At 41.0% G+C, this 13,794-nt stretch overlaps 1 protein-coding gene and 1 long non-coding RNA gene across 2 annotated transcripts; both read left to right on the plus strand.

Moving 5' to 3' along the window:
- Window positions 1-2,626: 2,626 nt before the first annotated feature.
- On the plus strand, window positions 2,627-3,183 carry LOC115397331 (uncharacterized). The gene is made up of 2 exons (XR_003932458.1): window positions 2,627-2,776; window positions 2,959-3,183. It is a non-coding gene; the product is annotated as an uncharacterized LOC115397331 (long non-coding RNA).
- Window positions 3,184-3,749: 566 nt separating this feature from the next.
- Window positions 3,750-13,565, plus strand: fxyd5 (FXYD domain containing ion transport regulator 5). Its single transcript, XM_030102453.1, has 10 exons — window positions 3,750-3,911; window positions 5,541-5,586; window positions 8,020-8,103; window positions 10,413-10,511; window positions 10,598-10,651; window positions 11,238-11,306; window positions 11,718-11,747; window positions 11,992-12,066; window positions 12,639-12,684; window positions 13,315-13,565. The coding sequence occupies exons 1-10, from the start codon at window positions 3,864-3,866 to the stop codon at window positions 13,337-13,339; spliced, it is 576 nt and encodes a 191-aa protein (XP_029958313.1). The 5' UTR covers window positions 3,750-3,863; the 3' UTR covers window positions 13,340-13,565.
- Window positions 13,566-13,794: the final 229 nt, after the last annotated feature.

Genomic DNA, 13,794 nt, shown 5'->3' on the forward strand with positions numbered 1-13,794 from the left:
TTTAAGTTGAAAATATATTGAATAAACATCCTCAACATTCTGAGATATTGATTCAAATTACATAAAAAGTCATGTTGTGCTTGATCATGATTTACTATATTTCAGCTTGAGGATGAAACCAGGTGGACATGAAGTATAGTGACTAATAAAATTCCTGAAATCCAAATATAAAGCGTTCACCAGAAGGTTTATGCAGCAGTAACCAGACAAAACGGAGAAGGAAGAAGAAACAACATGTAAGAACAATAGAGACAAGAGAAATTGAATTTTAGAAGGTGAACAAGATGTGATTATTAAAACTGAGAAAAAGTGGATTGAAATACCTGGAAGAAAACAACTAAAGATTAGAGAAAAGCTTTTGTTTAAAAATCAGGCAAAACAACATCTGAAGCACACCAAATATTAAGAAAAAAATATTATTATGACAAACAAAAGGTTTACTGAACTCAAATATATAACAAAATGAAATATACACATGGAGCTAAATAACAAAACAGTTCAAAATAGGAGTAGTGCTCTTTTTATGGTTCTCTGTTTTTGACTCATCCTGTGTCGGGGGAACAGAAAATTCATTCTGCAGCCTTAAAAAATAAAAACATCTGATTGTTTTTATCAGTGAAGCTGCAGCTTGGTGCCGTTGAAGGAGTGGCAGCTTTTTGCTTTTATGTAACTTCATGTATTCTTGTTTAACCGTGTGGCGATCCGAACCTTCGTCCAAGTTTGAAGGACTCCTTCAGACCCGGTTGTCTTGTCGTCCACGCAGGAAGGGTCTCGTTATATCTCCACACAGATCTGTTACGCAACAAGCCAGTTTCTCCTTTTCCCTTAAGCACAAACTGTGGTATCAGTGTCACACGTGCTCCAGCACGTCACGGGCAGCACATACAGCCCAACAAGACTCACACACCAGCAAATATTCAAAATTTATTGTAAATAGGAAATGTCTTTTTATTTATTTTTTTTTTTTTTTATCATTGAGCTGATGAGGTCTGCTGTTATTGCTCCACTGCATTATTTCTGCGGACATATTTACTTACAGGATGTGAGGCAATATTTACATCCTGCTGAGATTATTACCGTCCACACATTTGTCAAGCCTACATAATTCTGTTTCCTCGGTGGGGCCCGACGGCCCGAAGATAAATCTGCATGTTTCAATGAGCGATGCTTCCTCACTTTAGCCCCGCTATTCTCCATCATGAGCTGTCAAGGTGTTTGTCTCATTACCGAACAATTGTTTAAGTTCCCGTCTCGCTGACTGCTGTTTTCATACCAAAGCCTGTTCATAATGCGTCGTTTCACAGAAGCAGTAATCTGCTAAACTGAAGGCTTGACAGCTCAATACTGTATGTCAACCTCTATTTTTCCTCGCTCGCCTCGTGAACATCCTGGTACGTTGTTTTCAGAGGAGTCTCGAGGGAGCTCAAACAGACAGGCTGCATGAGTGCACAATTAAGTCAAAAGAGAAAACAAATAAGAGACTTTAATTACCTCGTCTCTCCCAGTGTTTTCACACTCTCCTCGCCCCTCGCAGCAATGTTTTTTTTTTTTTTTTTGCGGGAAACAAACGCAAGATTGAATAATTCTTCTTCATCATTTTAACAGGTTGTGCTCTCGACAGTAAGCGGAGTCAATTTTAAATCAAATTCTGGCAAACTCTATCATTGCTCCCATTATTGAGAATTTTCTATTTCAAGAGAAATCAAATCAAAAACAACCACAGGTTTTACAAATTAGAACATGATTTTATTGGCAGTTATTACGGCTCACTTTGCAGCTTTGCTCTCCCGTTGTTAGTAATGAGGATGTAATTTGCCCTTCGACGTGGAAAGAAAGAATACAAGTGAATAAATACCAGAGTAGTTGGTGAAAGATGGAGAGACGCATGTCGATTAGAGCAGCGCTGGAAGCATCGCTGGCCGTCGGGCTGGAAAATACCAGAGACGCACATCGTCAACACTGTTTACTCTTCACTGTTCTTAGTTTATTTTTTGCTTATGTGATCCGAAGGACAGTGGTTTACATAAAGGTTAGTAAAGCAAACTTGTAATCAGAGCTTTACTGGTTTGAACCCCGTCACTCCTGAATCCAGCTGAGACACACGAATACTCCTATTTCAGTTTCACACATTAAATCAGTCACAATAATTAATGACTGGGCGAAAAACTTCATTTCATTTACAACAATTCATTAAACTAAATCTCCTTTTTTTTTCATTTTAAATCTGAAAAAATAATTGTTAACAATTATACCAAACTGAGAGAATTATAGTTCCACATTGTTGCATATTCCTGTTGAACGTTGACATTCTTATAATATCCCCAGGCTTTAGATTCCTGTTAACTCAGTGAACTGATGGTGCACCTTGGATTTCCTCATGTCGTACATACAAAGTGCAGACTGGCAGTGCGCGGAGTGAAATAACTAAAAATAGTCAAACCTGAAGTGACATACGATATTCAAGTATTGAGTGTGATATTCACCTGTAAATCTTTGATTTCCTCTACTCAGAAGATCACATTCAGGCTCAAATGGATGCTTCTGAGAAGCATTGCCACATTACCACATCCTGTTCTGCTCTCGACGAGCGGCTGGCCCTAAATACTTCTCGCTCCTGCAGCTCACACTCAGGAGGCGGCCGCCTTCGTACACACAGGAAAAAGAAAAAACAAAACTAATTGGGTTTTCCATTATTATAATGTATGAATTTTAGCAATTGGACACCATGGCAGACCTTGTTCTGGCTTTAACTGGACCGCCCACCTTTTAATAAAAGGTAAGGCATGAAGGAGGACAGATGTCTGTTTCTGAGGACAGAATAAGCTCAAGTGTGGTAGAAACAGTCTTGCAGAAGATAAATTAACAATATGTAAGTGACACGATTAGACAAAAGTGAGTTTCAGAGCCTCCTTTAATGATACTGTTATTATTTATAGTTCTGTTTTGTTTGTGTTTTAGGGAAAGGCCTCTCGAATGTGAGCCATCCAACCAAATGGACAAAGCTTGTCTTCTGCTCGTGTGCATGAATCGCTGCTTTGTCTGCTGTAACAGTCTCGAGGTTTGTGCTTCTGACTAGAATAAAGCTGTCAAGTCAGAGTCACAACCTCCATTCAGCCTCTATCAAAGAAAAATCCAAAAAAAAAAAAAAAAAAAAAGAAAGAAAATTATGAAAAGATTGTCATTCAAGAGGTTGAAAATGACAGTTGCTCCCACCTTCAATTCATCAAAATGAAATATAAGTGAAATTGGTGTCTCTGGTAAGTTGAATTCAGTTTTGACTTCTCATTGAGTTTTGATCTAAACCACATTAGTTCCAGACCTCTTAATCTGCATGGACAATTGCTGCTTTAACTGCTTTTCAAAAGACTTAAAGTCAATAACGTGTTGTACAGTACAGAAATACAGAATTTATATTATTCCCGACATGAGAGAGTGCAGAGGAGGATATCTAAGAAAGGTCCGATCCAATTGAAGAAGTCCGCACGGCGCAGATTCTCATTGTGAGTCCAAACATACAAACGACCTCTTGTTCAAGGTCGTCTGTTCACGGAAACAAACGACACATGGCGGCGCAGACGTGAAAAGCAGGCGTGAAAACTTGAAGTGCGAGCAAAGGAGTTTGTGAAGCAGGGCTGAGAAACTGGAAGTCAAATGAGGAGGAGGCCAAGTCATGAGAACGAGTGGGAGAGAGAGAGAGAGAGAGAGAGAGAGAGAGAGAGAGAGAGAGAGAGAGAGAGTGAGAGAGAGAAGAGTTGTGACAGTTGGATGAGGAAATAGTGCTGGTGAGCACATGGGTGTGGTTAGCTAGCAGCTTCTCCATCAGCCCCTCTCTGAAGTGACATACAAAGAAAAACTCAAAGTGCATGATGAGGCTGAGGATAAATCTCTGGACTCGCAGGATGGATACTAAGGTAAGCATAATAGCCTGGATGAAAGACTAAATATTCGCGGCGCTGTGGGCTGTTTTGGGCGAAGCCAGCTGAAAGCAGATTGATGGAGGATGACAGACAAATGGATGAACAGACAGAAGGAGAGTGAGTGAGAGTGCGAGATGTGACAAACAGGCGGGCGGGTCAGGCCAGGGGAAGGGAGAGACGCCTGTACAGCCCAGGGGAAACAGGCCTCATCTTGACATATGCTCTGGAGTGAAATTAAGATTGGCATGACCTGCTAATCTGAGCTGTCAAAGCTCATGACGGCCACAGACGCTCACCTGTCACGCCGCTCCCCGCCTGGAGGATGAGCTGCCACCGCGATAGGTCAAAGATCGGGATTCATTTTCAGCTCGGGGGGGAGGATTCAAACCGAGCCCATGGCCCAGACTCCCATCTGTCACGGTACCTGCCTCTGTGGTACCAAAAAAAAAAAAAGAAAAACACCGGACGGCTTTCATTGCCGGCGTCTGTTCCTCTATAGTGTTTTGTGTTCAAGCTACAGGCAATATGTTGTGGAGGAGGAAGAAGTATGTTTTCCCTCTGATTGGGAGATTTCGCTTCAGCGGTACAGGAATTTTTATTATGTTAAAAAGAATTGTTTTGACATATCCACCGATGCCATTTTTTAAATTGGTGACAGCTTACAAAATATGATAGAGTCAGATCTGCGCTGGTACAAAGTTCAGCACAGACACGTGTGGGAGGACTGCGTTGCACAATGTGTGGCCTCGATCACTCATTTCTGACAAAAACACCCCAAAACAAAACAAAACAAAACAAAAACCACATTCTTAAAGGAGTGATATTCAAAGTGAGACGGTGTTTTCTGTCAGGCGACATGAGCGGTGTGGGTGAGGCTGGCTCTTGCGATAGGAGGAAGCAGAAGTGAGCGCACGCTTCTAACCTCAGTGACTAAATCTTCCTGTCTGGGTAAATTTACGTTGGACGAAATGTTCCAGAAATGCTGTCTCGCTTCAATCATCTCAGCTCGTGGACCGCCGTGAACATTCATCCCCGAACAGCCTTTCTCCAATCCTCGGTGAAATCGATATAGAAATATTTGCACAATTAGAATCTAAATAAAAGGAATGCACTGACCCATTTTCGCATTTCAGGAACTCATCTGATTTCATTAGAAATGAGGATATTTGTTGTTCATCCACTGCTGTTCAGTGGTTTAATTGATCACCATCCAGACTATACTGTCCAATCACAACGTTTCCCACACACAATCCCACACCTGTGTCAATTACCCACTGCCATATCATTTCTGAGGTACTGAAAAAGCACTTCGCAGCTCAAAATAAAGTATTTCGACGTGTTTATGAAGAAATATTTTGTCTAGAAGTGATGTGTCTGACCCTGTCATCCATAACAAATGCACTGGAGTGTATACATATGTATGATCACTCATAAATTATGGATTTACCTCTGCTCTCTGACAGGCTCCAGATTACTTTGCAGATCTTTAGAGGTCATTTCAATCTAAAACTCACAGATTGTGTTTAAAGCAGCACGGAGTCAAACGCAGTTTGTTAAGACCGTGGATGGGATGAAGCTCGGTTTTTACCTCCACTACAGACAATGTGTGCTTCTGTCTTGCAGATTCATTTGGCTTCATTGATCTTTTACCTATTTATTATGTTGAAAGGTGAGTGGCACAAATTCATAGTGTGGCTGAAATGTGAGTTTCATGCTTTCGTTTCACACTTTCATCATTCTGCAATCTCAAATTATGTATCTTTTTTTGAACTTCTCTCACAAAGAAACTAATAATTAAATCATGAAATACTGAGCTTCACAGCCAGACCTCAGTTTGTATATCTGAAAATATTATTATTTTCCACAATCCACCTAAGATCTAACCATCTGGATTAAAGAAAAACTCTTCTGCCAAACGATTGCCAAAAAAAGTAATAAAGATTGTTAACTTGCTCTCCAAAAGTCTCTAAATCAAACCAGACTTGGCAGCGGACCACCTTCATGGATTTAAAAAAAAAAAAATTCTGTTGTTGTTTTTTTAATTTGTTTTCTTTATTTGTTGCAGATGGTATATTTTTTTCATCCAGATGGCACCAGTAGTATTGAAGATTATGACAAAACGGACAGTGTGGTTAATGCTTAATAAAATGATCTAGTCTGTAATTGTTTTTAGAGGGAAAAGTCATGTAAATGTACGATTTGACGATAGAAAATAAAGAGACAAACTGAACTGGACTTCACAGAAAGTGAAGTAAACGAACTTGAGTTTTTTTTAGCCAATATTAGAATAATATATCAACATTATACACTATTGACCACGAGAAAGGGAGTTTTATTTCTTTCTTTGTTAGTTAAATGTACTGTTGGGATGACTAATTTGTGTTAACCTTAACATTTTTCTCCGCCATGCAGTTTGGTGAGGTGGCTAATGCTGTTAGCATTATAAATTAGCAGTTACTGTAATCCCTCTACACTTAAAGTAATATTCATGTAAGCGATCACTATTGCGTAACACAGCCACAATCACTTAAGTTTCCGTGAGCTTGTTGTGTTCCATATTGTGTTTTCTATCTCTGTCATGTTCGCTGTTAGCTTTGGCTAATATTAGCCTGCCTTGACAGTGCCAGGCATGCATCCCCGGCCCAGAAATAAACACGATCTCAGCTTCATAAGGCCTGTCTGCCGCTGCCTGCGTGTGTTTGCTTTATCTCCGCCGCTTTGCTGCTTTCTCTTGTCATCTCTCATTCAGTAATGTTTCTTTCAGGAACCAATGTTAAACTGTGTGCCGCGTGACTTCTGCAAATTGTATCCCTCTCAGGAAGTGTGTGAGACCTCAGAATGATTAACCCAGACCGAAGAAAGGAACAAGTGTGAGCCTCCGCTTGCCTTCAAACGTACTGATGTATTGATCAGACAGCCCTTACATACTGACCCACTTAGCAGTGCGACTATATTAAGACATCTTAAACAGGAGAGACACATACGTTTCACTAATGTAGTGCTTTTCATGCAGAGCGGTGCAATTCAAAGTGCTTCAGGTGAATACCGGCACAGTGAGAACAAGACAAGTAAACAGAAAATACACGACAAGAGCAGAAAACAAGCCATTTTAAAAGGTGACTAACGCTGACTAAAAGGCACAGAAATACAGTGTTTTTTCCTCCATGAGTTTGTTACAAATGTTGAAACTCATGGTCAAAATAAAACCAGATTGATTTTTTTTTTTTTTTAAAAAAAAGGGGAAAAAAAACTTGGCAGGATCTGAGTTAAGCCCATTCAGCTTTGTAAATGGATTAACATTTGAGTACTTTTTCTCGGATCCAGCAAAACAATTTTGCTGCAAAAAGGCATTATCTCTTAGTTTGCCCGTCTCGAATAGTAATCCCTGTTGAGGTTGTTTGAAGGAAGCAGGATTAAGTTTGACATATTTGAACAAAGGTCTGTGCTTTTAAGAAAACCTAAATCAGCATTTATTATACTGTAATATCAATAAATCAATGACGGGCAGACATTGTGATTGCACTGGGAAAGTTTTTACATGTCTCATTTCACAGCCAGAGGCAAATTCAGCGGAGGAAAATGTTGTCAGCTTCTTGGAAGTCAACAATGAGTGAAGGATTTCATGTACTTTTAATCAACACATCAAAAATTACAAACATGACAGTTGACTCGGTCCATCAAGTCTCTTCTTACGGGTTCATTAAACTTGTGGGATTCAGGGGAGTAGCTGTGGAAAGTGAAGGTTTTGTGGAGCTTCAGGACTAATTGGAAGGTGCTGAGTGAGTCCGCAGACAACAATCCCTCTGTCCCACAGACTTACACAACAATCCGGCTCTGTTGTAGCTGGATTTTTTTTTCCTCACAGGACCATTACTGTGACATACTCAGTGCATCTGCAGGCCCCCCTCTCCCCTCCACGGCCAGACACATTCTGAAGTCTGCCCTCTGCCACGAGTACACCACGGCATTGTTGGAAAAAATCACCGGCATAAACAACACCGCGCTTTGTTCTTCCCGTAAAGCGGAGTGCATCCACGGCTCTTTGTGAGGTTTTGTCTCGCTTGTGCATTTGGTGATTAAAAAGTGTCTTTTTCGCCCACAGTGTCAAGGGCTCAGACTCCCACAGTTGTGTTGCAAACAATGCCTGAGAACGTCGTGACCGAAGAAACTCCTCTGACTCTCACCGGTACAGTACTCGTTTCAATGCTGGGAATCTTGTTTTGTTGTGACTGTTGTTGTTTTTCACATCTTGTAAAATTTTACACTCATTAAAACAATTATATATAGAAGGACATGCAGTATTGGCAATAGTATATATAGTACCATGATACTGTAGCTACACTACTTTTGGCAGCAACGCCAAGCATTGTTATGAAATAAGTGCATTTTAAGTGAGTTGCCATTTCTGACCAGTGTAGCTTTAGCATCAGCGTCAAGCCTCATTTACTCCACAATGTTTCAAGTTATAATGCAGCGTTTTTGTATTTTCACTTCATAAAGGTAACGTCTCTAACTATGCCTGTTTGCACGGAAACAGCAGAACCACTGAATAATGGCGTAACTTTCCTTACCGGTCACTAGTGGGTGCTGTTTGTGTGATGAAACCACGCAAACAAGGAAAAATACGCTATAAATATTTCAAAAAGTTTACAAAAAGTTGAGATTTTAGTGGCGCCGACCACTGTTATCATTTTAAAGGGCATTTTCTTTTTTAACCTGAAAATGTCGTGTAAACAGGGCTTAAGGCTTAAATTGCAGAAACATTCCTCGGGGGTCAAAGTGAACCCCCAGGTATCTTAGTTCAATTCAATTCAAATCAATTTAGCTTTATTTATACAGCGCTAGATACAACACAGACATTTCTAATCACTTGAAGCCCAGCAGTTCCACATGAGCAAACATAAGCACCTGTGGAAAAGAAAAACTCCCCTTTAACAGGAAGAAACCTGCAGAACCAGGCTCAGAGGCGGAGGCTTTCTGCTATTCCGGTTAGAATGAGGGGATAGAAGGAGAGAAAAGGGGAGGGCAGAGGGGATTGATTAGAGGTTAAATACCTGCACTGCTGTAGATTGCTGAGATTGTCCTTAAAATTAAATAAAGGCATAAAAAAAAAACAATAATCATTGAAATAGCCAAAAACAGGTGACTACAGTGAAACAGCTGAAACTGCTGAAATGGCTAAACAGCTAAAAATCTCACACAGTCAACAGCTCTTTTTAGTAAATAAAGGAAAACTATATATAGATGTTTATCAGCCGCGTTATCTTCATTCTGAATGTGTTTTAATTTGCTGTAAAGTAACAATAGCGGCTTGTCATAAATGTTGCAGACCCCTGACCTCAGCTGATGATAATTACAACCCCTGTGTACTGGAGGACGAGCGCCTCATCCATCTTCAACAAACTCGGTCCCATTATGCTCAGCCCAGCAGTCTTAAATAAATGCTATCTTACCTTTTGGAAATCCTGTCTGCGTCTCCCTTCATCGAGCTGATGTCATGTTAGCCAGACAGGAACAATTAATCCGTCACTGATTTGAGTGGCTCATTTCACATCAGTAAGAAATATGAATAAAGACACTCTCAAGTAACTACTGACTTCTTATTCTCACAACATTAAGGTCCACAGGTGTGACCCAGAGTTTTGCCTGGTCTGATGCTGTCAAAGTTAGATCCATACCTGTCAGAGAAAACCCGTGTTTGTTTTTTTTTTATGTGAGAATTATTCGAGTCAATCTGGAAAAAAGACAGTTTGGAAAAACCACAGCTCTAAAATACTTGATGTAAAATGTCAACCTGGCAAAATTACAAAGAGGCTTTTTTGCCATCAAAACACTTAATTTATGTCTTAAGGTCATGTTTTAGTGTCATTTAGTAGGCCAGTGTCTCCAAAATGAGAAGTCGAGCGATGTGAGTCACTCTGGTTAAAATGTGTTTGCTTGCTTCGTTCTCCTTGACAATCAGCCTTGGGAATGTTTCTTTTCATGCAAATCTCTACTTTGTGTCACTTTTCTCGCTTGGCATTGACTGGGTGATATTTTTCATATAACACTGAACATTTTAGACCTGAACGCAAGCATTCACGAAAAAGAAAAAGCAGCAATGTGCAGCATTTTGCTGGAAAACGCTCCCTTTATGAAGAGTCACCTACGCAGCCCTCTGCGCTGCCGGGAGTTCCCCCTCTGACTGAATTCACAGAACCAAACTGAGACCTCGGTGCGGCTTTATACAGTGTGCTGACTTCCTGCACTCCAGAGCTGTGCGTGTCAGTGCGGTCCACCGTCTCTTCCTCTTCTGGTGCTGAGCTGCACAGAGGTGGAGCGACACCGACCCTCCGTTCTGCCTCTGCGGCGCATCGAATGAAGACAGACTGAAAAATTCCACACAACGCAACGAAAAGAGCAACGATTTCGCAACAATGGAAACAATGCGGCTCCTCAATAAACAACCCTAAATTTGCTGTTGCGTGTGTGTTGTGTTGTGTGGTGTGTGACCAGGTAGAGTCACCAGAGATGCTAACTCTGCCCTGCAAACTCCCGCCCTGCACCCCACAAACCAACACAACGGCTCGACGCCACAAACCAAGACGTCAGCAGGTAAAAAAAACGGTTGAACACCAACAGCACACGGAAAACAGATACAGCCTCACATCGGCGCGATTTTCATTCCCGATTCCTTCCAGGTCCCAGTCAGCCGACGAAGAACGCAACACAACAAACGTCAGCGTCCAGTCCAGGTGAACCTTTTCACCTCCTCACTCTCAACGGAAAGTTTGTGGATGTTGTGATTCCAACCCCACATTAACAGAAAAAAGACTTATCGTGTGCTTTTCCCCTCACAAACGGAGAAAGCTTCCAGAGTAATTATGAGGCAATTAGAAAATGTTCAACTCTCTGTCCTTGCTGAGATATATAGAGGCGTAATTCTGTGGAGTTTCGCAGCACTGGGGGGAAGGGAGCGAGCTGGAGTGATAGAGAGTGAGAGAGTGCTGATATGCTTTAAAAAGTGTCAACCTAAATTTCCTCAGAGAGTCATTCCACTGAAATATTCAGAAATTCAATTAAAAATTGAGTTAAACATAGGAATGCATCTGGAGTTTAATGAGAAACAACTGTCTGTGGACGTGGCAGAGATAAGGAGTCGATATGTCCCGGAAAGAAAAATATGTTTTAATATATCAAATTATGGTATTGAATTATTCACTTGTGTATTCTAAATATGAGATGATATGAAAACTGAAAAAAAAAAGACTCTTTTTTTTGGGGGGGGGGGGTGAGGGGCTTAAAAAGTCAAGGGAACTAATGCTTTAATAATTTTTTCAGCATCCACAGTGACATCTTCTCCATCTGGGACCACCGTCAAAAACGGGACCGTTCAGCCTATTGCCTGGGGTAACCACAAAAACCCTTCCTGCTCCGTAGTTACCTTAAATGCCACAGGCGTTGCAGTTTTATTATCTCCTGGCAGACTGACAGTATCACAATTCCCCGTCTCCCAAACAAAGCCCATGAAGGAGAGGTAGAATACAGCACCTCACTTCCTCTTTTGCCAACAGATTAATGCTTGATTGCGCCTCGTGCACGAGGAGATAAGATATTTGTGTCCTCACGCTGTGCTGGCTTACCACAGATAGGGGTTTGATACGCCATCAGCGGCATGTCAGCGGCGCCAGCAGTTTGTCATGTCGCCTCTGACAGCTGTTCCCCGGTGATCCTCCTGTGTTTTCTGTTCCTCTATATGCTTCCTCTGTTCAACAGTCAAACTCCAGTCAATACTTTTCTTCCTCCTTTGACTCCATATAGATCCGAAGTGGGACGAAGGTTTCACCTATGGTACGAAGCTGCTTCTCAACTCTTTTATTTTTTGAGCATCGCTGCATGTTGCAAAAATCCACATTTTTAGGAGATTTTTTTTTTTTCGAGAATCTATATAGTTTTATGCTTTAATTTTGTGGAGTAACTTCTGGCATGAAATTATTTTTCCTATAGTGGCATAACCTACAGATGCTTTGCTGTTCTGTTCTTATTTCTGCCCGGTTGAGGAGTATCCGTACTGATTTGTCTTTTCTGTGTCCAGATTATGAGTCCCTGCGATACGTAGGCCTGGTCATCGCTGCAGTGCTCTTCATTGTCGGCATAATGGTCATTGGCTGTGAGTATTTTAATACTTTTCGACAGGGGTGGGGGTGTCCAGAGCATTTTCTAATAATGGGGTGGTGTCAACCAAAATTTTGATATTGAGATTACACAGTGGAAATACGATGAGTGATAAGTTAGTTTATCCTTGTCCTTATTTTACTTTTTGTTGGCACAGCTATTGCTTACTCTCTGAAGAAAGAGGGAGCATATGACTTCTTGAGTTTACACTGTCAACATTAGTATCAGGATGGACATGTACCCTCGGTCATATCAAGACAGTCTCCTTCACTGCAGCTTGTCAGTGATTCAGATTCACTGGTGCAAAACAAAGAACTACTGAAGCATCGTCAATTTATACCTAGTGTAACATTTATTTCATTTTTTTCTAAAAATGACATAACTCTAGTGGTACACTTCTACTCTATTCAAATTACTTTCAGGTTTCATTTCTCCAATAAATGGTGACGGCAGTCACACTACTTGTGGGAAGCACACTGCGGGGAATGCACAGAGCTGGGTAATCCCCCGGTGCCACCACGAGGCTTCACTCCTGATATTAAACCGCTTTTCTCGCTCTGACTTCAGGTGGAAAGGTCTGTCGGCTCCCCAAGTGTCACAAGAGGTCAGCAAAGTAAGTATCTACAGTCGTAATCCCTCCCCGCCAAACTTAGAAATCTTCACTTCATTGTTTTTCTGCTGTATAAAGAACGTCAGAGCAGAAAAGAGGCGGATAAACACTTCACACAACTGTTTCAGAGCCCACCTCGTTTGAGATACATTCATAGTTGTGCTATATCAGTCAGCAGCAGTGGCCTCACTGTTTAAATTAAAACCTGCAAGATTATTACTTTGACTAGTTAAAGAAGGGGGAGCGCACACACAAAGGTGATGTTTGGACTATAAATAACGTTTGACTTGAAGCCAGCTGTATCAAGAGGAGCCGTGATTATACCTTGCTGGTGAAAAACTGCGCTTGAATGATGTAATTAATTTATATCGCAGGAAAGTGCATGATATATGGCGAACAATCAGTCACTGCAGACATATAATAGCTCGACAGAATGCTGACTGAAGTCTCTGTGATGATTAATAGATCAAAAGGATTATGATTAAGCTATTTGTTGGGAAAAAACCGTGGCGTGGCAACTGCAATAACTGCAAACCATGCTGTTTGTTTCCCCTATATTTATAGTATATGATAGATATCCTTGATTACTGAAATTGTAGCCCGCCTTACATGTCGTGCATGTTTATTTCGCAGATCGTATCGTGTGGCCCAAGGATGAGGAGAGAAAAGCCTGTGCACAATGTCAGGAGCGAAAACGCACAAGGGAAACCAACTGGAATCCTTTACAAGAAGAAGAAACACTCAGCCAACACCTGGCAGCATGTGTCTACATGTCGAGTGACACACGGCATGTTGCTTGGTAACCATGTCATAGAAAAGAGAAAAAAAAAAGCCATAAACATGGAAAATGTGATTCATGCTGACAAGTGAAATAAGTGGAACCATCATGTTTAATCTCTGTAAAATGTTTTTTATCAATTGTTGGAAAAACTGCAGTTAAAAAGTAATTATCTTGGCAAATAAAGACATGATTCACATTTTAATCACACCTTCAACCACGAGGAGAGCTTGATGCTAATGGCCTTTGTGTCTTGTGCATGGTAAAATTGCAAGAGGCTGTATCTCACAGCCAGGGTCATCATTAAAAGTTATGAGAAGTAACTCGCAGCAGTG

This window comes from Salarias fasciatus, chromosome 11 (genome assembly GCF_902148845.1).
Source record: "Salarias fasciatus chromosome 11, fSalaFa1.1, whole genome shotgun sequence".
NCBI lineage: Eukaryota > Metazoa > Chordata > Actinopteri > Blenniiformes > Blenniidae > Salarias > Salarias fasciatus.

What these genes read in the sequence shown, in the direction of transcription:
- fxyd5 (XM_030102453.1), top strand. Translation starts at nt 3,864, where the DNA reads ATGATGAGGCTGAGGATAAATCTCTGGACTCGCAGGATGGATACTAAG. An exon ending in CGGCATAATGGTCATTGGCT is followed by an intron (nt 12,067 to 12,638) that starts GTGAGTATTTTA and finishes CTCTGACTTCAG; the next exon opens with GTGGAAAGGTCTGTCGGCTC. An exon ending in TGTCACAAGAGGTCAGCAAA is followed by an intron (nt 12,685 to 13,314) that starts GTAAGTATCTAC and finishes TTTATTTCGCAG; the next exon opens with ATCGTATCGTGTGGCCCAAG.